Source organism: Agelaius phoeniceus, chromosome 30, assembly GCF_051311805.1.
Source record: "Agelaius phoeniceus isolate bAgePho1 chromosome 30, bAgePho1.hap1, whole genome shotgun sequence".
Lineage (NCBI taxonomy): Eukaryota > Metazoa > Chordata > Aves > Passeriformes > Icteridae > Agelaius > Agelaius phoeniceus.
In genome coordinates this window covers 6,519,032-6,544,890 of record NC_135294.1, presented here as the reverse complement: position 1 = coordinate 6,544,890, position 25,859 = coordinate 6,519,032, and the positions used below count along the sequence as shown (strand labels likewise).

General features: G+C 54.8%; 1 protein-coding gene across 4 annotated transcripts in view; it reads left to right on the top strand.

Moving 5' to 3' along the window:
* The window catches only part of AAK1 (AP2 associated kinase 1), a 55,493-nt gene extending 31,588 nt beyond the window's left edge, over positions 1 to 23,905 (top strand). The window contains exons 10-22 of one of the 4 annotated variants that reach the window (XM_077191728.1): positions 33 to 112; positions 781 to 935; positions 1,021 to 1,289; positions 1,468 to 1,677; positions 2,336 to 2,556; positions 3,289 to 3,446; positions 3,903 to 4,010; positions 5,539 to 5,634; positions 9,510 to 9,611; positions 10,475 to 10,576; positions 11,325 to 11,435; positions 12,852 to 12,956; positions 14,004 to 16,021. In XM_077191728.1, coding sequence (XP_077047843.1) covers positions 33 to 112; positions 781 to 935; positions 1,021 to 1,289; positions 1,468 to 1,677; positions 2,336 to 2,556; positions 3,289 to 3,446; positions 3,903 to 4,010; positions 5,539 to 5,634; positions 9,510 to 9,611; positions 10,475 to 10,576; positions 11,325 to 11,435; positions 12,852 to 12,956; positions 14,004 to 14,098 — 1,812 coding nt within the window. In that variant the 3' untranslated portion in view covers positions 14,099 to 16,021. Of the gene's footprint in view, positions 1 to 32; positions 113 to 780; positions 936 to 1,014; positions 1,290 to 1,467; positions 1,678 to 2,335; positions 2,557 to 3,288; positions 3,447 to 3,902; positions 4,011 to 5,538; positions 5,635 to 9,509; positions 9,612 to 10,474; positions 10,577 to 11,324; positions 11,436 to 12,851; positions 12,957 to 14,003; positions 16,022 to 19,552 lie in introns of those variants that run through there. The other 3 variants (XM_077191727.1, XM_077191730.1, XM_077191729.1) reach the window with 3 other exon arrangements.
* The last annotated feature ends 1,954 nt before the right edge of the window (positions 23,906 to 25,859 follow it).

Genomic DNA, 25,859 nt, shown 5'->3' with positions numbered 1-25,859 from the left:
AATACCGAATTGGGTGTTTTTGGGATCTGCAGAACTCTCCAATCCCTGCTAAACTCCCAGACCCAGTTAAAGCAAGTGAAGCTGCTGCAAAGAAGAGTCAACCAAAGGCCAGGTAACTCCACCTGCTTTTTACTCCCTCTTTTGTTGCCTGTTGTCTCTGCTGTTTATTAGCAAAGGTGGATTCAGCTGCTTCCTTGGGGACTTCAGTTGCCAAGTTATTCTCCCTGACTCAGAAACAATCTGATATCAGGTTCATTAGTTATCAGTTTGGTATCTCCAAACCACAGAAGGCTGGGGGCAAGGCTGCTCCTCTCTCTTGCTGTGCATTTTTGGAGCTCAGTAAACCCTGATCAGGAGAGTTCAGTGGCCTGATTCTGGGGTGGATGTACCAAAGTTAAAGTGCATCTAAAGATGGCAGTTCACACAACTCTGCCCAAAGGGACCAGCTGCTCATGAGCTGCTTGGTGTCCTTCATGTGCTCATTCAGAAGTCTGGGTGGTTTCAAGCAATATGTTGTAGGAAATAGTTGGATGTAAGCTGAGTGGTTTTGACAAGTCCCAGCTGTCCACCAGCAGAAGATGCCACGACTGGCAGAGAAGCCAGAAGGACAGGGTTGGATTAATTGTGGTGAATGCATGCAGGAGCTTTCACTGTGCCTGGGTGCCCACGAGTGTTTTACCTTTGTCACTCACACCCAGCTGAGGTGTGGGTGAGCGTTTACCCCTGCTGTGTGTTCTGTGTCCCAGCTCACTGCCCTTCCTTCTCCTCCTTCCCTGACAGGCTCACAGACCCCATCCCCACGACAGAAACGTCCATAGCACCCCGGCAGAGGCCTAAAGCAGGCCAGACCCAGCCCAACCCTGGCATTCTGCCCATCCAGCCAGCCCTGACGCCCAGGAAGAGAGCCACAGCCCAGGCAGCCATTCAGCCTCAGGGTGAGTGGTGTGTCCGTGTGCTCCCTGCCCCTGTGTGCCTCAGGCACTGAGCTAACCCTGCCTTTGGTTCTTGTGCCAGCTGCAGGCCCGGCTGCCCTGGGCAGTGCCCAGCCCTCCAGCACCCCCCAGGCTAAAGCAGCCCCCCAGCAGCCTCCAGCCCAGCCCCAGGCCAAGGCAGCAGCAGCGGCCCAGGCACAGCCCCAGGTGCCCTCCACGCAGCCCCAGGCCACCCCTCAGCATCAGCAGCAGCAGCTTTTCCTGAAGCAGCAGCTCCTGCAGCAGCAGCAGCAGCAGCAGCAGGCTGCCTTCTTCCAGCAGCAGCAGCAGCAGCCACAGATGATGCAGGCTCAGCAGGTGGGTGTGTGCACCAGTTCATCACATCTGTGTCTGCAGGGCTGTAGCTCTGCCTTTCCTGCTCTTTTAGGGGGAAGGGGTGCAGATTTAGGAATTTTCTGTGTGTCCCCAGTCCTCTAGCAGGATTTGCTCTAGGTCCTCCACACCTCCAGCCTCTCAACCAGCAATTGTTTCCCAGTTCCCAGTGATGCAGCAAGGAGCGCCCGCGCAGCAGCAGCAGCTGATGCAGAACTACTACCAGCAGCAGCAGCAGCAGCAGCAGCAGCTGCTGGCCCAGCAGGCAGCTATGCAGCAGAAGACCACAGCAGCAGCAGCAGCAGCTCAGCAGAAGCAGCAGCCCCAGGCCCAGGCTGGCACAGCACCCCCAGCACAGCCACAGGAGCAGGGGGTGAGACCTTGGGGCACTGGGGCTTGGGTACAAATGCTCCTCTGCCAGCTCCTGAATGCTGATCTGAGCCTTTCCACTTCTGCTCTGGGTCTCAGCCTCACTCCCCCTGACCAGGTTTGAGCTCAGCCAGCCTTTGCCAAGTCCTAATGGAGGTTTTACCTCCAGAGCTGCACCACAGAAGGGGAGAGACTGCCTGTGCACTAATCCTGAAACACTGCAGAGCAGCAAATCCCTTTATCTGATTTTTTCCCCTCCAGACCATCCTCAGCCCATGACTGGGACACTGGGTGCTGTTTTCTCCCCAGTCCATGATGTGGACACTGGGTGCTGTTTTCTCCCCGGTCCATGGCTGGGACACTGGGTGCTGTTTTCTCCCCAGTCCATGATGTGGACACTGGGTGCTGTTTTGTCCCCAGTCCATGGCTGGGGCACTGGGTGCTGTTTTCTCCCCAGTCCATGGCTGGGACACTGGGTGCTGTTTTCTCCCCAGTCCATGATGTGGACACTGGGTGCTGTTTTCTCCCCAGTCCATGGCTGGGACACTGGGTGCTGTTTTCTCCCCGGTCCATGGCTGGGACACTGGGTGCTCCACCAGGAGCTGTTTTCTCCCCGTGGCTGCCGTTGTAAGCGAGGTCCCTGTGCTTTCCTCCCCTGGCAGGCGCAGGTGCAGGCTCAGAGGCAGCAGCAGCAGCAGCAGCAGCAGGCTCAGGGGCAGAAGCTGGGCTCCCTGACGCCGCCCTCGTCGCCCAAGGCGCAGCGCGCGGGGCACCGCCGCATCCTCAGCGACGTCACCCACAGCGCCGTGTTCGGCGTGCCCGCCAGCAAATCCACCCAGCTGCTGCAGGCTGCAGCTGCTGAGGCCAGCCTCAACAAGTCCAAGTACGTGCCAGGGCCTGGGGTCAGCCTCAGCAGGTCTGAGTAGGTGCCAGGGCCTGGGGGGTCGGCTCTTGGTCAGCCTGAGCAAGTCTGAGGTGCCAGGGCCTGGGGCTCAGCCTCAAGACATCCAAGTAGGTGCCCAGGGCTTTTGGGGGTCACTCTCAACAAGTCTGAGTAGTCCCAGGGCCCCGTGTGGGGTGTGGAGTGAAGGCTGGGTCAGGCTCTGGGAGGTGTTGGATGCAAAGCTCTGAATGGAGGTAGGTACAAAACTCTGAGTGAATCTTTGCCTTCAAGACCTCAGTTTAGGGCTTGGCAGGAAGCACTGGGAAGTGTTTGCCCCTCATGAGTTGCCTGAAGTCCCAGAAAGCTTTGGGTGACCAGGCCCTTCTCTGGCTCCCAAAAGGCCACAGCCCTGGTGTGCAGTTGAGTCTCACTGCTTGACACCAGCACTTCCTGAAGGTTGGACTTGATGGTCTTGGAGATCTTAATGGAGCTCTGATTCCTTAGGTAGGAGTATTTGCTAGGTCACTTTGACAGTGTCTACAGGCAAGAAGCCTTTTGGCTGTTGGTTGCTCACCCTCAGTGCTCCCAGGCTTCTGAGCGGGGACTGCAGTAACTTACACTGCATGTTTTATGTGGGAAGTCATCAGAGTGTAGTGGCTTGCAGCAGCTGATGGTGCTGGCCAGGGGGTTTCAGGTGGGTTAATGGCTCTTGTTTGGGGTGACCCCATCCAGATCTGCTTCCACCACGCCCTCGGGCTCGCCAAGGACCTCGCAGCAGAACGTCTACAACCCCCCTGACGTGTCCACGTGGAACCCCTTTGATGATGACAACTTCTCCAAGCTGACAGCTGAGGAGCTGCTGAACAAGGACTTTGCCAAGCTGGGGGATGGTAGGTGCCTGGGTGCTGTAACACCTGCCTGCTCTGGAAGGGAAGGTGCCATGGGCTGGGGGTGCTTTTGGGCAGGGACAATTCAGGGATTATTGGGGATGCTTTTGGGCAGGCACTGCTCAGGGATTATTGGGGATGCTTTTGGGCAGGCACTGCTCAGGGATTGGGGATGGTTTTGGGCAGGCACTGCTCAGGGATTATTGGGGATGCTTTTGGGCAGGGACTGCTCAGGGATTGGGGATGGTTTTGGGCAGGCGCTGCTCAGGGATTGGGGATGGTTTTGGGCAGGCACTGCTCAGGGATTATTTGGGATGGTTTTGGGCAGGCACTGCTCAGGCACTTGTGGAACAGTGTCCTGGAAATACAGATGAGCAGCCTGCTTTCAGGATAGAATAGAACAGAAGAACAGACGTTTCCAAATGGAGGTTTCCCCCTAACTCTGGGTGTGCTTTGCAGGAAAAGCTCCAGAGAAGGCAGGCAGCTCCACAGAGAACCTGCTCCCAGGGTTCCAGCCCGCAGCCCCCACGGATGCCTTCGGTGGCTCCTCCTTCCCTGCTGGGCCAGGTGAGCCTGGGGGCATGGACAGCATGGGAGGGCAGCTCCTGGTCAGAACCTCTTTGAAAGGGAAGGAAAACTGGTACAAGCAGAGTGTATGGGCACTGAGAGCTGCAGGGAACGGGGCTGGCACTGCAGGAGGGGAGGGAATGACACAGTTGGGTGGCAGAGACTGTGTGGAGGCAGAGGTGGGGCTCGTGGTGAGGGAAGAAGCTGAGCCCTGAGTTCCCAAGGAAGGTTCTTAGTGTGAGGAGGTTCCATGGAGCTCATCACAAGGAGTAAAACCTGCCATGTGCAGTGAGGGAGCTGGCTGGGGGTGTTGGCCAGGCCTGCTGCTCTGTCTGGAGGAGCAGAGGAACGAGGATAACACCTCTGCAGCAGGGAGAGCCCTTGGAGGGGAGCACAGCCCCATAACTGACACGTGGAGTGATGAAGGCAGTAATTTCTGCACTGGCTGGGCTGTGTGGCTCCCCCTTGGCTGCTCTGAGGAGTTTCTCTGCCTATGGGGCCTTGTCTGGTTCTCCTTTGGCCCTTGTGTCTCAGGGGTTTGCTGTGAGCGGCCCCTTCTATGCCAACCACCCTTGGTGAGTGCTGCTGCTCATTTTTACTGCTTCAGCTTCAGTTCTCGCTGGGGGCAGCTCAGACCTGCCAAGCAGAGGTGGAAAGCTGCTTCCAGGAGCTCCAGAAGCCAGGGATCCTCCCCTGGTGACAAATACTCCTGGCTGATGCCTCCCCACCGAAACAAAACAACTCTTGGTGAGAGGAGCCTGGGAAAAGGCTGAAGAATCCTTTGTGGGGCAAGCAGTGACAAATCCATTTGTGCTTATTTCTGTTTATAAAAGGAGGTTCAGGGGAGCTCATAACTGAGCCTGGTGTGTTGGTTCTTACCAGAGAGTTAGGGAGTTGAAGTCCCTGGCACAGGAGTACTCCTGGGGGGTTGCTTTCTGGGTTTGTCCAGCTGTGAGCAGTTTCTGGTGTTCCATCAGCCTGCCTGGGTGATGCTGAGCAGCAGCAGCAGCTCCACGTTGAGCTGTAAGGCACCTTCTGCAAAGCCTGAGGAGCATCTGTGTGCCCTGGGCCCTGTGGCTGCTGTACCATGGTCAGTTCCTGCAGGGCTTCCCAGTCCTGGGGCTTGGCATGGGAAGGAACCTTGGCAATTTTGGGGCTGGGCACTTCCAGCCCTTCTCTTTCTTTCCTCAGAGACAGGAGCCTGTCCCAGCCTGGCTGCTGCACAATTTTATTGCAGATTTTATTGCAGACTGTGTGTCCTTTGTGAAACCTTTCACCTTTTGTGCTGCTGTGAAGGCAGATAACAGTTCTTCCCTGCCAGGAAATGTTCTGAGATCTGTGGGTCAAACTGTGCTGGAGAGCTGCATGGTAACAGGAGTTTTGTTTGGGTTTTTATTCTTTTCAGTGGCACACTTGGTCAGAGTGTGCCTGTGTGTGGCTGTGCCTGTGCTGGGGTTTGTTGTGTGCTTTCTCCTTTTCTCTGTTCACTCTGCCTTTTCTTTTCTTTTCCTTCCCTCTTCTCTCCCAGCTGAAAAAACGAAAGACATTCTGAGTCTGGACTCTAGCCCTCCTCTGCTGACTGTGCCTGATCCTTTCACTCCTCTCCCGTTATCCGACACCCCAGGTAACCCGAGCTGGGGCACAGTCCTGCCCTTTGTTCTGCCCTCTGGAGCTCCTGCTTCTCTTGGGCACCCCTGGCACTGCCAGGCTCTGCTGGCCTCACTGCACTGGGGCTTTGCACGGCAGGGCCTGGGCTGATCTCAGAGATGGGGCTGGCTCCCTTCAGGGGCTCCCAAAAGGGGTGGGAGGGCTGGAGCACCTCTCCTGGAGGGAAGGCTGAGAGCTGGAGTTGTTCAGTCTGGAGCAGAGGAGGCTCCAGGGACACCTCAGAGCCTAAAGGGGTCCAGGAGAGCTGGGGACAAGGCATGGAGGGACAGGACCCAGGGAATGGCTCCCAGTGCCAGAGGGCAGGGATGGATGGGAGATTGGGAATTGGGAATTGCGCCCTGAGGGTGCCCAGAGCAGCTGGGGCTGCCCCTGGATCCCTGGCAGTGCCCAAGGCCAGGCTGGGCACTGGGAGCAGCTGGGATGGTGGAAGGGGTCCCTGCCATGGCAGGGGTGGGATGGAATGATGGTGAGATGGGCCTTAAGGTCCCTCCCAACACAAACCATTCCAGGACCCTGTGAGAAATGATCCCCAGGTGATTAATTACCTCTGACTTAAGCTGTTTTCAAATGGCTTCCAACCATGGAATTGTAGGTTTTATTACTGTTAATCTTTCTTTCCTCTAAGAGTCAGTGTTTCTTTGGCTTCCAAAGTCTGTTGCAAATCTGAGCATCTTGAGAAGCACAAGTTCCATGTGACCTTTTCTGATTTGGCAAGGTTTTCCAGTGCAGTTGGTGCTATTTCATTTACTTTGCAGTGCTGCTTCTGAGCCTTTTCTGTGCACATTTCTGACTGCAGCAGCCAACACTTTTTAGCACAGATTATGTAAGTGCTTAGGAGCTTATTTGCAAATCAGTGGGATTGGGAATGTGGGGATGTTTTTATCCTGCAGCCTCTCTGTGAAGGTGTGAGGCAGGTCCCACGTGTGAGCCCCAGAGCACAACTGCAGCTCCCATCCTCGTCCTTAGCCCAGCTCTGGGTCTTGGAGGACCCAAAAGAGACAATTTCATTTGTTTGTTCTTTTTAAAGGAAAACCTGAGGTCTCATGAATATTTCCAAGGACTGGGGCTACAGAGCAGCCCTTGGCTTGGGAACTGAGAGGGTCTGCTTGTCAATTCAGCAGAAAGGACCCAACTCCTGGGTTTGGGCTCAGGTTTTCACCTGGCCAAAGCTCAGCTCGGGCCACCAACCTCCTCCCCTTGGCAGCTGGAGGTGCAGGTGGCATCACCTGAGTGCCTGTCAGACCTTGCAGAGGCACAGCTGCAGGGGGGGTGTCACTGTGTCCCTCCTCTTCCTCCCCTGTGTCATGGCTGCAGCTCTTCATGGAACTGTAACTAGGAAGAGGAGCTGGCAAGAGGGATGTAAAAATATGGCAAAACATCTGTTAAAACAAGGGAGAATTAAATATTCATGCTGAAAACATATTTCCTTGTGTATGTGCAGGAAAATGAGCCAAGTTGTTCTTAATGAGCTGATTTCAGGCTTCAGCTCTGACTGATCCTGGGCTTGGTCAGGGGAGCTCTCTCTGGGTCACTGACTGATGGAGGGAGGGTATTTTATTTTTTTGGGAACACAACACTGGATGAGATGTTTTTAATGACCATAACTCTGCTCCAGGCCCATAAATTCTGAGTAGATAACTGGGTGCCCAGCTCTGCCTGGGTGTTTAGAAGAGCTGTGATAAACAACTGTATTGCTGCTGAGGCTTTATTTGCACCAAGATGACACATTGAGATAAAGTGATTGCACATGCTCAATTGGGCATGCACAGCAGCTGTGGGTGTGCACTAATGATCTGAGTTTGCATCTTGAGTTGGGAAGATGCAGAAGGGCAGCTGCTCATGTGGGAACCTGATGGATTTATTGCTGTGTTCACTGGGAGCACAAGGTGGGGGTGTGAGGATTTAAAGCCACAAAGCCAGCAGACCATGAGAATCCAGCTAAATGACTGTAAAGAGCATCCAGTGTTCTTCTGCCTGGGCTTTCAGCTTGATCTTAGGGGAGAATTTACTGTTTTATAAATATTTGAGGTCTTGAACGTGAACCTGAAATTGCTTGTTTTGCTCTCTTAAGGAGCCACTGTTTGTCACTGTTTAAAAAGCAATGACACAGAGCCATCAGAAGGCTGAGTGGCCTAAGGGCCTCAGCCTGCACTGAACTGCTCCTTTGGTACACTGGCCTGCACAGGTGGGCCTGACTGGTCATTTAATCAGTGCATTTCACCTGAAAGAATAATTAACAGTATGATTGGTCATTTACTCAATGCATTTCACCTGAAAGAATAATTAACAGTACGATTGGTCATTTAATCAATGCATTTCACCTGATTGAAAAAGTTACAAGATGCCCATTTGTAAACAATCTTTGAGAATAACAAGAAAACAGATATTAGGAGAACAACACCTGCAGGTTATCAGAATTTGCTATCATTGTTTATCTCCAGCTCCCTGAAGTCTCCCAGGCCAGTTCTGGGAAAGCTTTTCTCGCTCTCTGAGCAGGCTGCCACATCCACAGCTGCTGAGTGCTGTCCTGTTAGCTCTGTGATTCCATTTCCCTTTGCTGCCCTTCTGTCCCTGCCCGTGTTGTGTGGGACCCAGCCCCGTTTCCCAGCAGAGGGGTGCAGTGCCTGGCCTGGGCCATGGCTGGACACCAGGCAGGGCCGTTTTCCCTGCTCAGGCTCCATCAGTCCCTGGCAGAAGCCCTGGGCAGTGCCAGATCCCTGCCCGGCGGCGATGCCCTGCCCTGGCAGGATTTTCACAGCTGTGTCTCTCTCTCCCAGCCAGCCCCCAGAGGAAAGGACTCTGCTGTGTGCTCTGCTGAGCTGGGCGTGCTGCCCAGGGCAGCCCTGCAGTGGGTGCCAGCCCTGCAGTGAGTACAGCCCTGTGTGTGCCCCCCGTGCCTGCTGGGCACTGCGTCCTCACCCTGGCACACAGCTCTGCCCTCTGCTCCCTTTTAACGTGCAGCTGGTCAGGAGTTCTTTCTAATAGCCTGCTCTAACCCCAAGCCCCTTTGCCTCTCTCATCTCTTGATTGGTATTTCTGATGTTGATATTATTGATATTACCTTGATTGGTGTTTCTCCCTAACTCTGGTGTTTCCTAAACTGCTTCCTGAGTGTGTGTGGCTGGAGGGGTGTGTGGGCAGCAGTAAAAGCAGCATGGCAGCAGAGTCTGTGGCACTGGAGGCTGCAGGTGCAAAGTCTGAGCAAACTGACTGAGTAAACTCCATCAGGGGTGTGCATGTGCTGGAAAAGGGTCTGAAGGAAAAGCTGAGCTGAAGGAGCTGGGGATTGGGTTAAAGAGAATCTTTGCAGTGAACCAGGTGAGGCCCTGGCACAGAGCAGCTGTGGCTGCCCTGGATCCCTGGCAGTGCCCAAGGCCAGGGAGGCTCGAGGGAGGTGACCCTGGCATGGCAGGGGTGGCTGAGCTCTGACTCTGCAGCCCAGGGCACTCAGGGCTCTGTTCAGCCCAGGGCACTCAGGGCTCTGCTCAGCCCAGGGCACTCAGGGCTCTGCTCAGAGCTCTGATTCTGCAGCCCAGGGCACTCAGGGCTCTGCTCAGAGCTCTGATTCTGCAGCCCAGGGCACTCAGGGCTCTGTTCAGCCCAGGGCACTCAGGGCTCTGCTCAGAGCTCTGACTCTGCAGCCCAGAGCACTCAGGGCTCTGCTCAGCCCAGGGCACTCAGGGCTCTGTGCTGCAGCCATTTCCCACCCGTGGTGCAGGTCCTGCTTTGGGGCTCACACACAGCACTGCCAGCCCTCATTAATGGTGTCTTCTTCTTTCTTCTGCTTTTCTCACTGTTGCCTCCTTTCCTCCTTTTTCCTGCTTGCCCCAGAAAAACTGATTGAGGGCCTCAAATCTCCCGAGCCTGCGCTGCTGCTGCCCGAGCTGCTGCCTCTGGCTGACCCCTTCGGCAGCACGGCAGACCCTGCCAATGGTAACTGCCCCCCTGTGCCCCCCCTGTGCCCCCTGCATGCTCCCCTGGCTCCCAGAGCAGCCCCTGGCTGGTGCTGGGCCTGAGCTGCCTTTTCCCTCTGGGGTGGGCACTGAGCAGGGGGAGTTTGTGGCTGCTCCGCTCTGCTGGGTCATGGGTGTTCTCTTGGGAGGAGAAGGTGATTGCTGGTTGAGGATGGCAAAAACGCCTTTATGTGCTCAGGAGTTGGTGTTTAAGCATGGCCCAGGCACTGAGCTGGGCTGTGCCCTTGGTTCTCAGCAGGATGAGGAGGAAGGGGAGGGTTCCTGGAGCTGGGAGTGCTGGGGTGGAGGTGGGCAGCAGCAGCTCCAGGCAGGGCAGGGCTCTGGGTGCTGCAGAATTGGTTTTACTTGCCAGGTGCCCTGCAGACAGGGAGTGCAGGCTGCAGCTCATGGCCATCAGCTGCTGCTGTGGGGTAGGTGTGACCTGGGGCTCTGACAGAAAGGAAGGACATGACTCCTGTAACAGTAAAACTTCTGCTTTGGCAGTTTCTGGCAGTTGTCTGAATTTTAATGATCAGCTCCTCTGAATGCAAGGGGACTCCAGTGGTCACTGCTTTCCTTTTGCTGGCCAAGGATCTTGTGGATATTTCCTTCCTGTTCAGCTGCAGGGCAGGTGTTAGCACCTGCTGTTCCACTCTCTGGGTATTTCAAATTGGGCTTGTACAAATCCAAACAAACAAAAGCCAAAACCAGGCTTCAAAACCAGCCAAGCCCTTGAGTTGACACTCGCTGCAGGTCAGGAAAGGATTCAGACAACTCCTGCCTCAGTTTCCTCCTTCTGCTTTTCCTTGCAAACCAACCTCTGGCTGCTGTGCCCGTGGGAAGGCCAAGCTGCCGTGGCTGTGGAGAGCCTGATCCCGGGGCTGGAGGCCCCCCTGGCCCAGCGCCTCGTGTCCCACAGCGACTCCGTGGCCTCCAACAGGACAGGTTGGTCAGGCCCGGGGCTGGGGGTGCCACTGCTGTCCCCTGGGAGCTCTGGCTGTCCCCTCGGGGGCTGCTCTGCCACTGGGGCTGCTCTGGGCTTCCTCCTCTCCTTGTGGGAATGGAGAAGGTTCTTCCCCAGAGGGTGCTGGCACTGCCCAGGCTGCCAGGGAATGGCCCAGGGGCTGCCAGAGCTCCAGGAGCCTTTGGACAGCGCTCCCAGGGATGCCCAGGGTGGGGATTTGGGGTGTCTGTGCAGGGCCAGGGCTGGGTCCCTTCCCACTCAGGAGATTCTGTGGTGGTGTTCCCTGAGCCCACCCTCCCAGAGCTGGAGGTGCTGGTGCTGTGCTCCATGAAGTGGTTCAGAGCTCAGGAGCAGTCCCTGGTTTGTCCCAGGGGGGAGCAAAACAGCTCCTGGCCCTTTCTCCCTGTGCAGCCTTGGTTGGGCCCCTTCCCACTGCAGGAGGACTCGAGCTCTGCCCAGAGGTGTCTGCTGGGAGTGCCCTGGGCCTGCAGCTCCTCTCTGCCCCTGTCCTGGCTCTGTGGGATTGCCCTGCTCAGCTCCAGAGGGACAGAGAGCCCTGCTGGAGGGGCTCTGTGCCCTCCCTGGGGGCAGTGGGATCTCCTCCATCCCAGTTTCTGTGCTGGCTTTGCTCCCACCCTGCCTGTGGGTGAGGGGAATGTGGCAACGACGAGAGCTTAACACTGTTTGTGTCCTGTCCAATGCCACCCTGGGATGCTCACCTGGATGCAGACTCTCTCACTGGGGAAGACTCTCTGCTTGACTGTTCTCTGCTCTCTAACCCTGCTGCTGACCTCCTGGATGAGTTTGCTCCTGTAGCTTTCACAGCTCAGCCTCACAAAGGTAAACTCTGCTCTCAGCCCTGGCCCTCCTGCTTCACAGGGACAGCTGCTCTGACCCGTTCTGGTGCTTTATTGGCCCCAAGGCACTGCTTTGTTTTCTTCCCAAGCTGCTCAAACTTGGCATGTGCACTGATGTACTAAGGGAGGGGAAAAAAATCAATTATTCAGCTTGACTGTAAAGACAGAGTTTGTGCAAAGTGGTGTTGTTTTCCATGGGGGTGGGCTCTGTGTGCAGCCCTTCCTCACTGAGTGCACTCTGGGTTTGCTTTTTCATGTGCCATTTGAGACTGGTGGGTTTTTCTGCATTATTAATTCCAGAGGGGAGCCTGATAATCATCTGGCACAAGGTTTTGGAACAAAAGGAATTTTTCTGTGGTTTTTGGAGTTGGCATCCCAGGCTGATGAACTCTTCCAGCCCAAGAGGACGTTGTCCTTATCAGGAGAAGTTCTTGAGTCCAGCTGTGGTGTCACAGCAGACGTGAATGGGAGCCTAAGGGGAGGGCCAGGGGGCTCCCTCAGGGTTGTTTTCCCTGGGTCTGATCCCCCAGAGCAGTTCCACAAGTCCTTTCTTGCCTCACCTCTCCCCAGACCTGTTCAGTCTTGGTCAGACAGGGATGTTCTGTTCATGGAAACTGTTGGGTTGATGTGCCCTTGCTGGGCTTTCAGGAACATTTCATGCAGGAGCTGAGGAGCAGATCTGGGAGGGTATTTGAGGTGTCTGAAGGAGCAAGGAGTGATGCCCAGGGAGTGTGAGAGGCTCTGAAAACACATCATTGCCTGATGAGGTGCATAAATCATCTCGTCCCTGGAGATGGTTGGCAGTGCCTCTCCCACGTGTTGAACTGCAGCTGATGTGGTTTGAATCAGTGGAATTATCTCCCAGAACTGCCCTAGGGGCCTCTGGAAGGCCTCTCACAGCATCTGGGCACTCTCCAGGCAGGTCAGCTCCTTGGACATCTGCCTTCATGTTGCCCTTCTTGTTTCATTGCTCGGGTAGAGCTCGGGGGTTGTCTCAGGTACATGACTGGGGTTTCCTCTGGGGTTTGTTCTGTTCCCCAGCCCTTTTCCTCTCCCTGTGCACGAGAGCCAGCCTGAGCTCTCGCCATGCCCATGACCAAGAGCACCCTCAGTCTCTGGCAGCTTACCCAGGCCTGTGCCACAGCTTCAGCAGAGCCCTCAGACTGCTCAGGTTCTGTTCTGGGTCCTGCCTGGTTTGCTTTGATCCCCTCCACTTCTGTGTTTCATGGCCTCTCTTCTTTCCTGCCCAGCCTTACCAACTTCATTTCGCTTTTTAAATTGAACTCCTGCTTCTAAACGCTGTCTCTGAAAACATTAAGGTGTTCTAACACTTCTGCAATTCTAACCAGCCTCTCTGCTGTCTTTGCTTCTTTACCCTTATTTCTCTTCTATGCTGCAGAAGATACTAACCTGATATCAGGCTTTGATGCTCCTGAGGGCTCTGAAAAAGTGACAGAAGATGAGTTTGACCCAATTCCAGTGTTGATATCCAAAAATTCACAAGGTAAGCCAGGATGTGGGAGTGAAAAAGGGAAGGAAAAAAGGCAAGAAGTGGATCTATGAATTAGTTTTGGGGCAGTGGTGCTGCAGCAGATGGTTCCAGTCTGTGGAATAGGGGTCTGGTCCCTGTCCCACCTCCCTGAGGAGCTCTGGGCAGGCAGGGCCTGTGGGGCAGGGAGTGGGCACTGCTGGGCTGACAGAGCAGCTGTGCTGAGGCCCTCGTTCCCCAGGGAAGGATCACTGGGCTGGGTCCCCTCTCTGCAGTCACCCCTCTGGAAGGGTTTTGTGATTTCAGCCTTTGATGTACCTGGGGAGGTGTAAAGACAAATCCATGACCTTTTTTTTGTGTGGTTTTTCTTAAGGCTTTTTTGCCTTTTCTTTTTTTCAGTTTGGTCACAGAACCTTTTGGCTTCCCTAACTCCCATTTTTGGTCTCAGCAGGAATGTGCTGAACCCTGCTCTGCACCAGTCTTGGCTTTCAGAGGCTGACACTTGTTAGGAACAGTTCAGACATTACAAACTCCTCTGGAAGTCAGGGATTTCTCCCAGTTCTGGGCCAAGACAGGCCCCCCCTGGGGGGTTGGAACCAGATGGACTTTAAGGTCCTTTCCAGCCCAAACCATTCCCTGGGTCTCTCCTTTAGTGCCCAAGTCCCAGTCCCACGATAGCCCAGTTCTGCTGGGAGCAGCTCAAAGCACCCAAAGGTGCTCCTAAAATAGATTTCAAGATTTAAAATTCTGGCCTGTCCTTTCTGTGGGCTGTGGGAGTCCTCGAATTTGTTTTAGAGATCCCTTAGCAAGGACAGGGTTCTGGATAAGCTTTGTGGAAAGAATGGGTTTGTAGGGATTTGCTGTTCTGCTTTGGTTTGGGGGGAGAGGGTGAGCAGCAAGCAGGGGATTCATTGCTGTGCTGGTACAAATAACGAGAAGAGCTTGAGCAAATTCTCTGTTTTGCTTTGACTTTTTTCTTTCCTTCTTGATCTTGAACTTGTGAAACTGTCGTGTGTGTGTGTGTCCTGCTCAATACTGAATTCCTATCTCTCACACTTTCAGGTGGGCATTCTAGAAACAACAGTGGAAGCTCTGAGTCCAGTCTTCCCAACATAGCCAGGTCTCTGCTGCTGGTGGATCAGCTCATAGACCTGTAGCAGTGACACAGTAGCAGTTTCTGTAACGTACCCACACCTCCGGTTTCCTTGCCAGAAGAGTTTCCTTCCTTGTGCTTCTTTGGGGCTTTTTTTCTTTTCTTTTCTTTTTTCCTCCTTTAATTAAGAGAAAAATCTGCCAACAGGAGACAGTGACCCAGCTCTCTGCCTGTCCTCCCGTGGCCTGGGGAAGGTTCTGGCTCAGCTCTCCAGGCAGCCTGGTGGGGCCCTGTGGGTTCCCTCTGGGTTCCTGTCCCATGGCCAGGGGAGCCCCCTGAGAGCCCCCCTGGCCCTGCTCAGGGAGCTGGGGCTGCTCTGTGACCCTGCCCCAGCCTCCTGTCCCCGAGCAGGGCGTGAGCAGGGCAGCCCCACCTGTGCTTTGTGCTTTGGGCTCTGGTTCTGGTTCTGTTCCCCACGGCTGGGCAGGGGCAGGGGACAGTGGCAGGGCCATCCTGAGCTGCAGGACACGGGCCAGGAGAGCTGGTGGCTCTGAATTGCTTCAGAGGAGGGGGAAGCCCCAGGTTCCTCCCGGCCATACTCTGGTGATGGTGCACATGAAGAGTTTTCCAGCTGCCCCCAGCTCATGGTTTGCTGTTTGACAATCCTGCTGGGATCAAACTGCTCTTCCTGGGGGAGGGAAAACAGAGAAAAGGAAAAAGAAAAAAACCCCAGATTGTTAAAGCTGCAGAAATGACCCTAAGTGAAGCGTGACGAGGTTTTGAACCAAATCCATGTGAGTATGGCTGTGACCAGTGTTTCACTGACCTTTTTTGGGGTGAAAAGGGCGCTGTGGCAGCAGCAGATGTATTTTCTGTGACTTCTTTTCTGTGTTTGACTGGAAAAAAAGAAACTCCCCTCAACCTCCTGTAAATGGTGTATGAAACAAATTGTCCTACGGCTGTTTGTCTATTTTTAATCCTGGTTTTAGTCAAGCATCTGGTATCTGTTCTGGGTTCTCCATTTTCTCTTGTAACTGCTATAGTGCACCCCGGTTCAGTATGGAGCCATTGTTTCAGTAGACAAAGATTCCTGTGGGCCTCTCTCCACCCCAGTCTCTGTGACCACGCATGCCCTGGGTTCAGGTGGTTTGAAATCAGTGCTGCTACAACTCGATGGGTTCTCCCTTTTCCTCCCCCCTTGCTTGGTTTGTCCGTAGCTGGATCCGCTCAGCTCGTTCTCCTTGGCTTCCCGCCGAGTCTGGAATTTCTATCTCGTGTTTGAAAGCCCTCTCTGAGCAGAAGGACTCTCTCTGTAGTGGAATTCTCCCCAGCTTCCTGCTCCCCGTGTTTGTGTTTGTAGCTGTATTAGTGGCGGTGCAGTTCCCCCGTGCGAAAGTGCGAGCGACTGAATGTGTCTGTGCTGACCTCGCTGGGAAGGGAAGAACCCCACGTTTGTGACTCCTCCTCTCCTCTCTCCATCTCCTCCCCCAGCCCAACACTTAGTTGAACAAATTCTGTACATAGAGCTCCCATCGGTTGTGTCTCTACATTACTCTTCTTTTAAAACCTACACTTAATAATAAAAGTATTGCTTACGTGTGTTGTATCATTACATGTGTATACTGCACTTTCCAAGAGAAGCTTTACATGAGAACTATGGAAATGACCTTAGTAAAATTGTGGATAGAACTTTATTATTTTTTTGTTTTATATTCCTAAAGCACAGGCGAGCTGGACTGGAAAACACGAAGATGCTATAGATAGAAAGTTATTGTATAGTCAGATACTGAGATTATATGAAAAGAGAATGGATTTTAAAAAGTAACCATCTACTGTATATTAGAAACAAAGATTTCTGTGAATTAAAGTACTTTTAAAGAATGTTTAAGATTTTAAATCTAATGGCGCTTGTTCAAGGGTTCTGGAAAAAATGACAAATGCACTGGGTTGTTAATAATGCTATTAAATAAGCAGATGTGAATGTTTATTTTATTGCTTTTTCAAGTAGCTGTTCCTGGGTGTGGGTGGAAAGCTGATATTTTAGAGACTGTTCTTAGACCTCCTTCATCAGCAAATACTCACCATGTGCTTGCAGAGCGAATGGAATTGAGAGATGAGTGGAGACTGGGGATTCATTTTAACTCTCCAGAAACTGTGAGTGTCCCGTGGCTCTGGGCTGGTGCTGGTGCTGCTCAGAGCTGAGGAGTTTGTGTGAGAGCCTCGCCCCTGTCCCATGGACAGGTTTGGTGTCCCTGGGGAGGATCAGTGCTGTGGCTTGGTTGGAGCCTTGGCTGGGGCCAGGGGAGCTCTCCTGGCCCCTCTGAAGGGCTCAGGGCTGTTCTGCTCTGCCCATGGCAGGGTCAGACACAGCCACAGCACCTGCAGCCATTTCCCTTCGCCTCAGGGCCATGCTCCGGGTGCAGGAGCGAGCTCTGGGTTTGGGTGGCAGAGGTGCAAAGGGATGCTTGGAATTTTGGTGTTGGTCACTCTGAGGGGCTCAGGCTGGGAAGGGCCCCTGCCTTTGGAATCCTCCTGCTCATTTTTAACCAGATGAGTTCAGTCAGCCTCCTCATTTCTGACACCACCCACTGTGCTGGGAGCACCTGTCCCAAAGCAGGAGCTGCAGCTCCCTGGCTCTGGGATGTCCAAGTCTTCTCAGGATCCCTGGGGCCTCCTTGGCCAGGGCTTCAGGTGCTGTGCAACGTGCTGGGACAGTGGGTGGGAGAGTCCTGGCTTTGTGACAGATCTTCATCCTCCTCCAGCCTCCTCATCACAGGCCAGGGCAGCTGGAGACAATCTGTGTGGAGCAAAACCATTTTTAGAGGGAGCATCTTGTAAAGGAGCCATAATGGTGTTCTTTGGCCTAAAAGCTGTGCAAAACCACCTTATTTAAAAATTCACTCACTGTGCTGGCCCTGGGGAACCAGGAGGGGCTGCTGGCTGGGCTTGTGCTGGGGCCATCCCTGCTCTGGGGCCATCCCTGCTCTGGGGACATCCCTGTGCTGGGGCCATCCCTGCTCTGGGGCCATCCCTGCTCTGGGGCCATGTCCCAGAGTGAAGCTGCTCCTGGTGTGCAGGGTCAGGGCAGCTCATCCCTGCTGGGCTGTGGGTTGGTGTGCTGAACTCCTGCCAGAACTGCAGCATTAAATTCCCCATCCTCTGGGACTGCAGGCTCTGGATCTGCCTCCAGGTGTCCCACTGCGAGTGGCTTTGAGCAGACACCTGATCCTGCCAATTGTGCAGTGCCACAGGTGGCACCGACCTCTGGGGCTGTGCTGTTCCTCCTTGTGCTGGCTGGGGACAGTTCTGGGCTCTTGTTTAATGGGATTGCTTCTAGAAACTGGAACAGTTTGCTCTGGGAATTGGAGTAGAAGGAAAACCTGCACAGTGCGGGGATGAAGGAGTGATGAGCCTTAGACCCTTTAAAATTCCAACCTAGTAATTCTGCTGCTGGTAACTGTGCTGGTCTTGAGCTGCCCTTTCCTGGATGCTGAGTCCTGCCTGACCCTGCCTTGATGAAATCAGGGGAGTTTCCTGGTGGAAGGGGAGCTTTGGACTCCAGGAGTTTCTCTGTCTCCCCTGACCTTTTCTTTTCGGCTCTGCTCCAGAAGTGAGATCATCACCATTGTGGTGACTGCTCTGCCTCTTGTTAACAGGGAGTGAATATTTTCTAGTTTTCCTCTTGGCTATTTCAGGGCACTGTTTTCCTTGGGAGCTGGGGAAACTCCAGGTTTCCTGGGGTGAAGCTCTTTCAGTTGTTGTCTGGATGCCTGCAGAGTGTGTTCCTGGGGTACTGAGTGATCAGAGGGTTTTAAAGGTTCTCCCTCTTGAGAAAGAGCCTGGGTGTAGTTTGGAATCTTCTTTAGTGTGTATATCTGACCCTGGAATCAAAGATTACACACACTGCTGTTGTGCAGGAGAAAACTGCTGTGAGCATTTGGTGCCCTTTTCACATCAGTGGGCAGAGAGAACATCAGAAAAAGGGATTTTTCCCAGAACAGGGCATTCTGCTTCTTGTGCAGTGTCCCCACATGGAGAGCTGTTGCTGCTCAGCAGATGGGTTCAGATGCTGTCCTGCCTGTCCTGCTCTGTCCCAAATGGCTGGTTTGGCACAGTCAGGAGGTGGCAGCCAGCTGTGCAGTTGTTGTGCAGAGCGGGCCCTGGCTGCCCTGCTCTCCGTGCCCAGTGCCCCGGATCAGGGGCAGCTGGTCCTGCTCTGGCTCAGCCTGGCTCTCAGGGTGTCCCAGTGACCCCTGGCCAGGCTGGCACCCGTGCTGCTCCTGGAATCCGAGTGGCCCTGGGGGAAAAGCAGTGTGGAGAGCAGGGTGCAGGAGAGAGAGGGGATTCTGGGCAGTGACCGGCCCGACGTGCTCGTACCTGCGCTGCCTTTCCTTAGCAGTGTGCTGTACCCAGGGGCAGAGTTCCCAATAAACGCTGCTTCTGATGCCCCACGAGTGCCTGCTGTGTCTTTCCTTGTGAGCAGCGATGGAGGAGGGGGTGTTTGGTGTCTGTGGTGCCCGAGGGCTGTCTGGGGGTGTAAACATGAACAATTAACCCGGGCAGGTTTCCCTGGGTGAGGTTCTGGCACTGCAGGGTGTCCTGGTTGGTGCCTTGCTGACCCTGGGTACCAACCAGCCTCCTCACCCTCCTCGTTCTTCCTGCAATTCCTGCTGTTTTAGTTTTCATGTGATTTTCTCCTATCCTCTTGCTAACGAGTCCAATGACACTTCTAAGCTGCCAGTAGTTCTGTGAAGGTAAGAGATCTTCTGTTTTGTCTGTGTGAGTCCTAAGGCAAACCCGGCCTCCTGGTGGCTCCTGGAGCTGGGGAAGGGCAGGGCAGCCTCTCCCTGCACTGCCTGGTTATGCCAATGCAGAAACCAGCCAGGTCATTGGAGCTCTGATCCTTGATCCATGATGAAGTCATGCTATGGAGTGCTTAAAAACCATTTGTCTGGCAGTGGTTAAAAAGAATAGCTGCTACTAAAATAGCTGCTACGTAGGATTCACTGAAAGCTGTGAGCTGACCTTCAGTCCTTGAAATGGGCCTGTTATTTTAGCAGGTTTTGGGGCATCCCCACCAGCAATTCCACGTATCTGTGGGCTGGCCCCCAGGAAGAGAGGCCAGGCCAAGCAGTAGATGTGCTGGGGGAGCAGCAGTGCAGGATGGAAGGACAGACCTGTCTGTCTGCTGGAGCTTCCCTCGGGCAGCAGCGTTGGGAAGGGAAAAACTCCGTGCTGGTGGCTGTTGTCAGGGGTGGGTGGGAGAGAAACCTGGTGGGATGGTGCTGAGGGTGCTGTGTGTGCCCATGCGTGTGTCAGACATCTCCCATCCTCTCTGCAGTGGTTCCCGTTTGCCAACACTCCCCTGGCATTGTTTTTACATTGATTTGCCCTCCCTCTCCTGCCCATTTTCCATTCATGGTGGTGGTTTCCATCTGAGCAGCGTGGCGTTCCTGTGCAGGGTACCTTGCTGTGGCTGCTGAGCTGCCTCAGTAACTCCCTTCTCTTGTGTCTGTAGGTGTGCAGAGGGACCCGGGCCGGTTCCCAGCCGTGGCTCTCGAGCTCTGCAAAGGAGATCCTGGCGCTGATGGACTCACCTTGTACAAGGGCCAGCCCGAGATGCTGGAGGTGAAAGTGCAGCACAACTCAGAGTACCTGGCCAGGGATGGTCCTTCAAGCAACAGCTCCTTCTACAGCAGCGAAGGGGAGGGGACCGACCACGAGGGAGATATCCTGGACTGCAGCGGCTCCAGGCCTTTGCTGATGGATTCGGAGGAGGAGGAGGAGACGAGCAGGTTGTGCCCAGGGCTCCTGCAGCCTGTGCCCAGGCACGAGGCCTCCAAACAGGATCCCCAGCCCCAGGCCAGGGCAGGGGAGCCGCTGTTCCCGGCCTTCCAGTCCCACAGCGGGGAGGTTTTCAACGAACCCGACGTGTTTGCCACGGCTCCTTTCCGGAGCTCCAGGAAGGTCCCCGATGAAGTGGATGTCTTTACCAAAGCTCCTTTTATCTGTAAGGGCAACGCAGCTCTGCGGCACCCAGAGGAAGCAGATGTGTTTCTGAGGGCCCCTTTCACCAAGAAGAAGAGCGTGGAGGAGCTGACTCCCCACAAGGAGCCGTTCTCAGCGCCCGCTTTCCTGAGCCAGGCGGGCGACGGCCGAGCTCAGCCCCCGTTCCCAGGCCTGGACCCGGCAGCACACGGCCCCGTGGCCTCTGCGAGATCCCCGCACGCTTGTGCTGGCTTTGCTCAGCCAGGCAATGTCCAGCCCTGCCCCGCCAGAGCCGTGGAGGCCCAGGAGGGCAGCCCCGGCAAGGCGGCGCTGCCGGAGCAGGGCGACGCGCTGGGCTGCGTGGCCAGCCAGCCCTTCCGTCCGCAGGCCCTGGCCAAGTATTCCCGGCACTACGGCCCCGAGGATGGGCCCGAGGCCCAGCCCATAGCTGCTTACAAAGTGGTGTCTCAGACCAACAGGCAGGCCATAGCGGGCTCTGTCCCTCTTGTCCCTCTGTCTGCCAGGACTACGGAGCTGCCCGGCGCGGATCCCTTCGCCTCAGCGCCCTTCCCTTCCAAAGCCGCCAAGCAGAAGCCTTGACGTGCTGGGGGCTGTGCTGGCTGCAGGAGCACCCCGGGAGGACCTCGCACCTCTGAGCTGGACTGAATGACATAGCAATATATACATATATATATATAAAGTAATTATTATTTTTGGTCAGAACTCTATTTGCAGTGATACATAGGTGAAGCATTTAAGTTATGTTTGTCCGAATGCCTGGCTCTCAGGATCCTCGTATCCTTTCCAGTTGCTTCTCACCTTCCTCCTCTCACTGTCTTCACTCCATTTATTTCTTTTTTTTTAGATGCTTTTCTCAAACCAACAGTATTCCGTATTTTCTGGTCCCAGGTGGAGAAATGCACTACAAGATAAATTACAAAGGTTTATTAATTACAGAGCGAGTCAAGCAGGACTTGCTAATGCTCTGGAAAGGACATGATTTCACAGGTGAAAGGGTTGTTGTGACCTTTGCTCTCGGAGATATTCCTGCTGCAGCTCTGGGTGTGCAGGTGGGTGCCGTGCCCACAGAGCCAGAGCCGTGCTGGGATGTCTGGTGCCAGTCTGGGCAGTGCTGGTGGAGCAGAGCCAGGGCAGCAGCACAGCTTTGCTCCCCAAGGACGGGAACACCAGGCAGTGCTGCTGCCCCAGGCTGGAGGCAGGGAGGGTGTTGTGAAGCCAGTGAAGCAATCAGGCTGTTACTGTTGCTGGAAAATCAAAGGGTCGTGCAAACAATCAGGCAGAGCTTTCACTTTTACACTTGTATTTCCTGTCTGGTCTATGCCAAAGTGTAGGACATGGAAATCTACTTATGGTGAAGGAGAAATGTGTATTTACAGTATTAAAAGTAGACCTTATGGGACATTTGTGATGTAAACAGCTCCATAACCATCCTGATGTACCTCATGTGCTGTGACTCAGCAGAGGCCACAGCCCCCTTAGACTGGTTTATACTGGCAGAGAGCTTCAAAGTCAATTCTGCCTGTTGCTTTCCTGTTGGTTAAGGATGAACCCAAACAGAATCCATTTGCTCTCCTTCTGATGTGATGTTTTCTATCCTGTTCCCAAGAGCAGGACTGTGATGACGGAGGCATGGACTCAGCCTGGCACAGAAACTGAGGCATTTATTAGGAAAGGCAAACTCTTTTTATACCCTTCTTCAAGATACAGTATTTCCTTAGATGGTAACTCTCACTGTGACACACATTGCCACTTCTGTAAGACCAAATCAGCAAGTCAAAGCACTTGATGGCTTTGGTGGTTTTGGTGCATCGTGGTGGCTGTGGGGCTCTCTGCCCTCCATCACCACCTCCTGAAAACAGAAGTACTGTAGAGAACTTCCTGGGTTTCCCTTGAGATGTTTCTTCAGCAAAGCTGAGGCTTTTATTCTGTTTTGTTGTTTAGTTTTCTGTTTAAATATACACCCGAAAGGTGGTTTTAGTTTTAATTATGTGCTCCCCCAAGTCGGTTGTTGCTGGAATCAGCGAGAGAGACAGAGAATGACTGTGACAGCAAACTGTGAATTCAAGGACAGCGAGTGTGAGGGTCACAGGCACACTGAGCCAGGAGCTGCCCTTGAGCTCTGGGATGTGCTCAGAAGCTGCTGAAGGGAGGCCAGGCCTTGGTGCTGTGGGATGAGCCTGTGCAACAGAGAGATGCTTTGCTCCTGCATGAGCCACGGGGGTTCAAGGCGTTGCCTCTGCTCACTGCAGCTTCTCCTTCCTTCTCTTCATTTTTACTTGAAAAATTGCCCCTGAATGCTTCAGTGCAGCTTCTGTCGGCGCCGCATGCAGGTGCACGGAGCCTCAGCTGGAGGAGCCTCAGCCTGACCCTTCCTGCTGGGAAGGGAAGGTGCCCGGAGCTCTGCAGCTCCTCTGCAGCCCTGCTGGGCCCAGGGCAGGCTCAGCTCCCAGCTGGCCTTTTGGAATGCACTTTACACCAGGGGCAGGCTGACTGTGCCCCAGAGCTCGGGATCCTGCAGACACATCCAGTGCTTAAACGGCCTGAAATCTCTTCTGGGAGTGGAGGCAGCTCCTTTGTATCTCTGCATGTGTCTCATAAGGTAATGGGACTTCTGGTGATGGCCAGAAAACTCAATTCCAATGCCTGTCAACGCTAACACCGGTCTCATTTCCAGCCTGTGTTCCTCCTAATCCTGCACTACCACTGCTGCAGCCTCAGTGTGATGGAAGTGGAAATTCAATTTCCATAGCATCTGAAGCTTACTGTTTTAATGAATGTGGAAGAATCATGCTAATTATTTGCCACACAATCAGTGATCTTAATGAAGTGAGACTTATACAGGCTCAATGGGGTGTTTTGAAATCAGTTTTATGAAAAGAATCACTGGTTTCACATCTTTTTGGATGCTGTAGTAAAAGGTGTTCACTGCCCTGGGTCCTCTGGTTATCACATCCCTGTGACAATCCTGGATTCCTCCTGGGAGAGGGGCTGGCTCCTGGTTCTCACCCACTGAATGCACTAAAGTCTCTGTTCCAAGTGATCAATCAGAGTTTCTGCGTGAGTAGAACGAGCAGCTGGCTCTGTTCTCACTGCCGTGAATGCTGCAGGACTTGGGGACTGTCCCCGTGTCCCCTCTCCTGCTGTGACCCCCACCCCGTGTGACACAGCAGCAAAACCGGGTGAGATCTCCTTAAGTGCTGAACTCCACCACTCCAAAGTGCTAATCGGTTACTTTAACTCAGCTTCCACCAAAGACTCTTGTGCTGGGGAGTTGAATTTTTGTGGGTTTTTATTCCTTTCCTCACAGTGTTAAATCAATGCCTTGGAGCACACTGACAGACCCCAAAGCACTTTCACAGTAGTGTCATGACACTGAAACCCTGCTCCAGTTCTGAAACACATTCCTGATGATCAGCTGCATTAGCGTTTCTAGAAATAACCCCAGCCTGCAGTTTCTGCTGTAGGTGGGTGAATACCCTCACACACACCCAGAAATCCCCCTGTGCAGTCAGAGGGACGAGGCTGCTCAGCATTCCTGATCCCTCGCCTCCAAAGGGATGGGCTGGGAGGGCAGGGGGCTTGCTGTGGTGTGGGATGCAGCTGGTGGAGCATCCCAAACACTGAGTCTGGCTTTGGAAAAACTCCTTTGTGTCCAGGAGGAGCTGGGGGTGTCCGTGGTCCCCACAGTGACCCACAATGAGACACTTGTGTCCCCCAGTCCCCTCTGTTCCCCCCATGCCTGGCAGAGCCCCGGGCTCCAATTTTGCACTCTTTGGTTGGGATCGTCTGTTCCTGGTAATCATGAAGAAATGTTCCGCTTGTAAACTTATGTACATTTTATTAAAACTATATCTGATGACAAGCACCATCTCCACTGTGCCTTCCTTCTCCCCTCCCCGGGGAAAATATTTCTGCTGGACACAGGGAAGCTGGGTTTTAATGAGTTCTTCCTACCTAAGTGCTGAACTGGGTTTGGATGTTTAATCTGGCAGCTGTGAAGTCAAACTGATCTTGCTGCTTTAAGCAGAGGATATTTCAGTTTGTATCCAGTTTATATTTCAGAGAGAACCCTTCCCATCAAGGGCAGGACAGAGCCCTGAGCCCTCGCTGTGTGCTGGTTAAACGTGGTTTTTGGTATCATTCAGCTGCCAAGACTCTCTTAAGTGCAAAATATTAATTGGGCTTTGCTAGACTTGTTATTTTAATTTTTCTCTTGGTGTAAATGTCACGTCTCATGAGGTGGGACAGCCACCCGTGTTCTGGGACCAGGGGCTCGCTGGCTGAATGGCACAGGCATAGCTAAAGGATTTGGACTTTCTTCTTTGCAAATCTGGCCTCTGACTTCATCCCAGTCTCTTAGTTGAAAATTATCAAAAGATTTTTGTGAGTTTTCTAATTTTGGGATTAATGCTGGGGAATTTTCAGGATTTAGTGTCTCTTTTTGGGTCGAGAAATCTGTCCCAGACACTGGGGGGACTCTGGGGCTGTTTGGGAACTGTTCTTTTTGGAAATTCTTTTGTGCTAGGATCAAAGGGTTGGCATTTGCAGGGGCAAAATAATTCTCTGTCCTGTATTAATTAAAGCAGCTGTCATATTCCAGCCTCCCCCTCCTCGTTGCACGGTTTGCGTGCGTGGATGTGGCTGTGCAGACGAATCGTGACACAAAGTAGTCCCACTCGGTGCTAGGGGTGCGGAAGGCGAAAACGCGGAGGGATACCAGCTGTCGGTTAAGGATACACGCAAGGCGCTGCCGTTTTCCCCTGCTGTGGTGCCGTGTACGGACCCAGTGGCGGCGGAAGCGGCATGCCCGGGCACAGGGGTGCTGGCTGTGGCCGGACAGCGGCACGCGGCGGCTCGGAACCGGGACCGGGCTGCACCCAAAGGCAGGGCGGGGTGGCGGCGGGGCCGTGGGGATAGAACCGCGCATGCGTGCGGCTGATCCCGGAAGCAGCGCTGTGGTTGGATGAGTCGGCGCGGAGCGATATCGCTGGTGCGGGGTTTGTAGCAACCGCGCATGCGTGGGTCCCGTCACTATGGCAACGTGGGGACGCCCTGATGGCGGCGGGGGGGCCGGGGGGTGCGGGAGGCGGCGGAGCTGCGGGAACGGGAGCCGGGGCTGCGGCTGCGGAATGGAACGCCGGGACGCCCGTGGTGGCAGGAGGCGGCGGAGCCGCGCCATCCAGCAGCTCTGAAGAGCGCGGCCGCGGTGGGGAAGGCGCGGCTCGGCCCCACGGGCGGCGGCGGAGCGGCCTCGTCAGCGGGAGATGATCCCGGGAGGCGGGAGGAGCGGCGTGGAGGCGGCGGGAGTCTGCTGCGGGGGGGGGGGGGCATGGCGGGCGCCGGGCCAGGCGGCGGCTCGGCCGCGGCGTGCAGCCGCTGGGGGCTGCGGTGGCTGCCGGCCCGGCGGGCAGGGGCGGCGCTGACGGGAGGCGGGGCTGGAGCGGCCGCAGGCACGGCAGAGGCTGCAGACCCCGGTGTAGGCGCCGCGGCGCCGGCACGGGGGGGCTGGAGCGGCCGCGGGCACGGCAGAGGCTGCACACACCGGTGTAGGCGCCGCGGCGCCGGCACGGGGGGGCTGGAGCGGCCGCGGGCACGGCAGAGGCTGCAGACCCCGGTGTAGGCACCGCGGCGCCGGCACGGGGGGGCTGGAGCGGCCGCGGGCACGGCAGAGGCTGCACACACCGGTGTAGGCGCCGCGGCGCCGGCACGGGGGGGCTGGAGCGGCCGCGGGCACGGCAGAGGCTGCACACACCGGTGTAGGCGCCGCGGCGCCGGCACGGGGGGGCTGGAGCGGCCGCGGGCACGGCAGAGGCTGC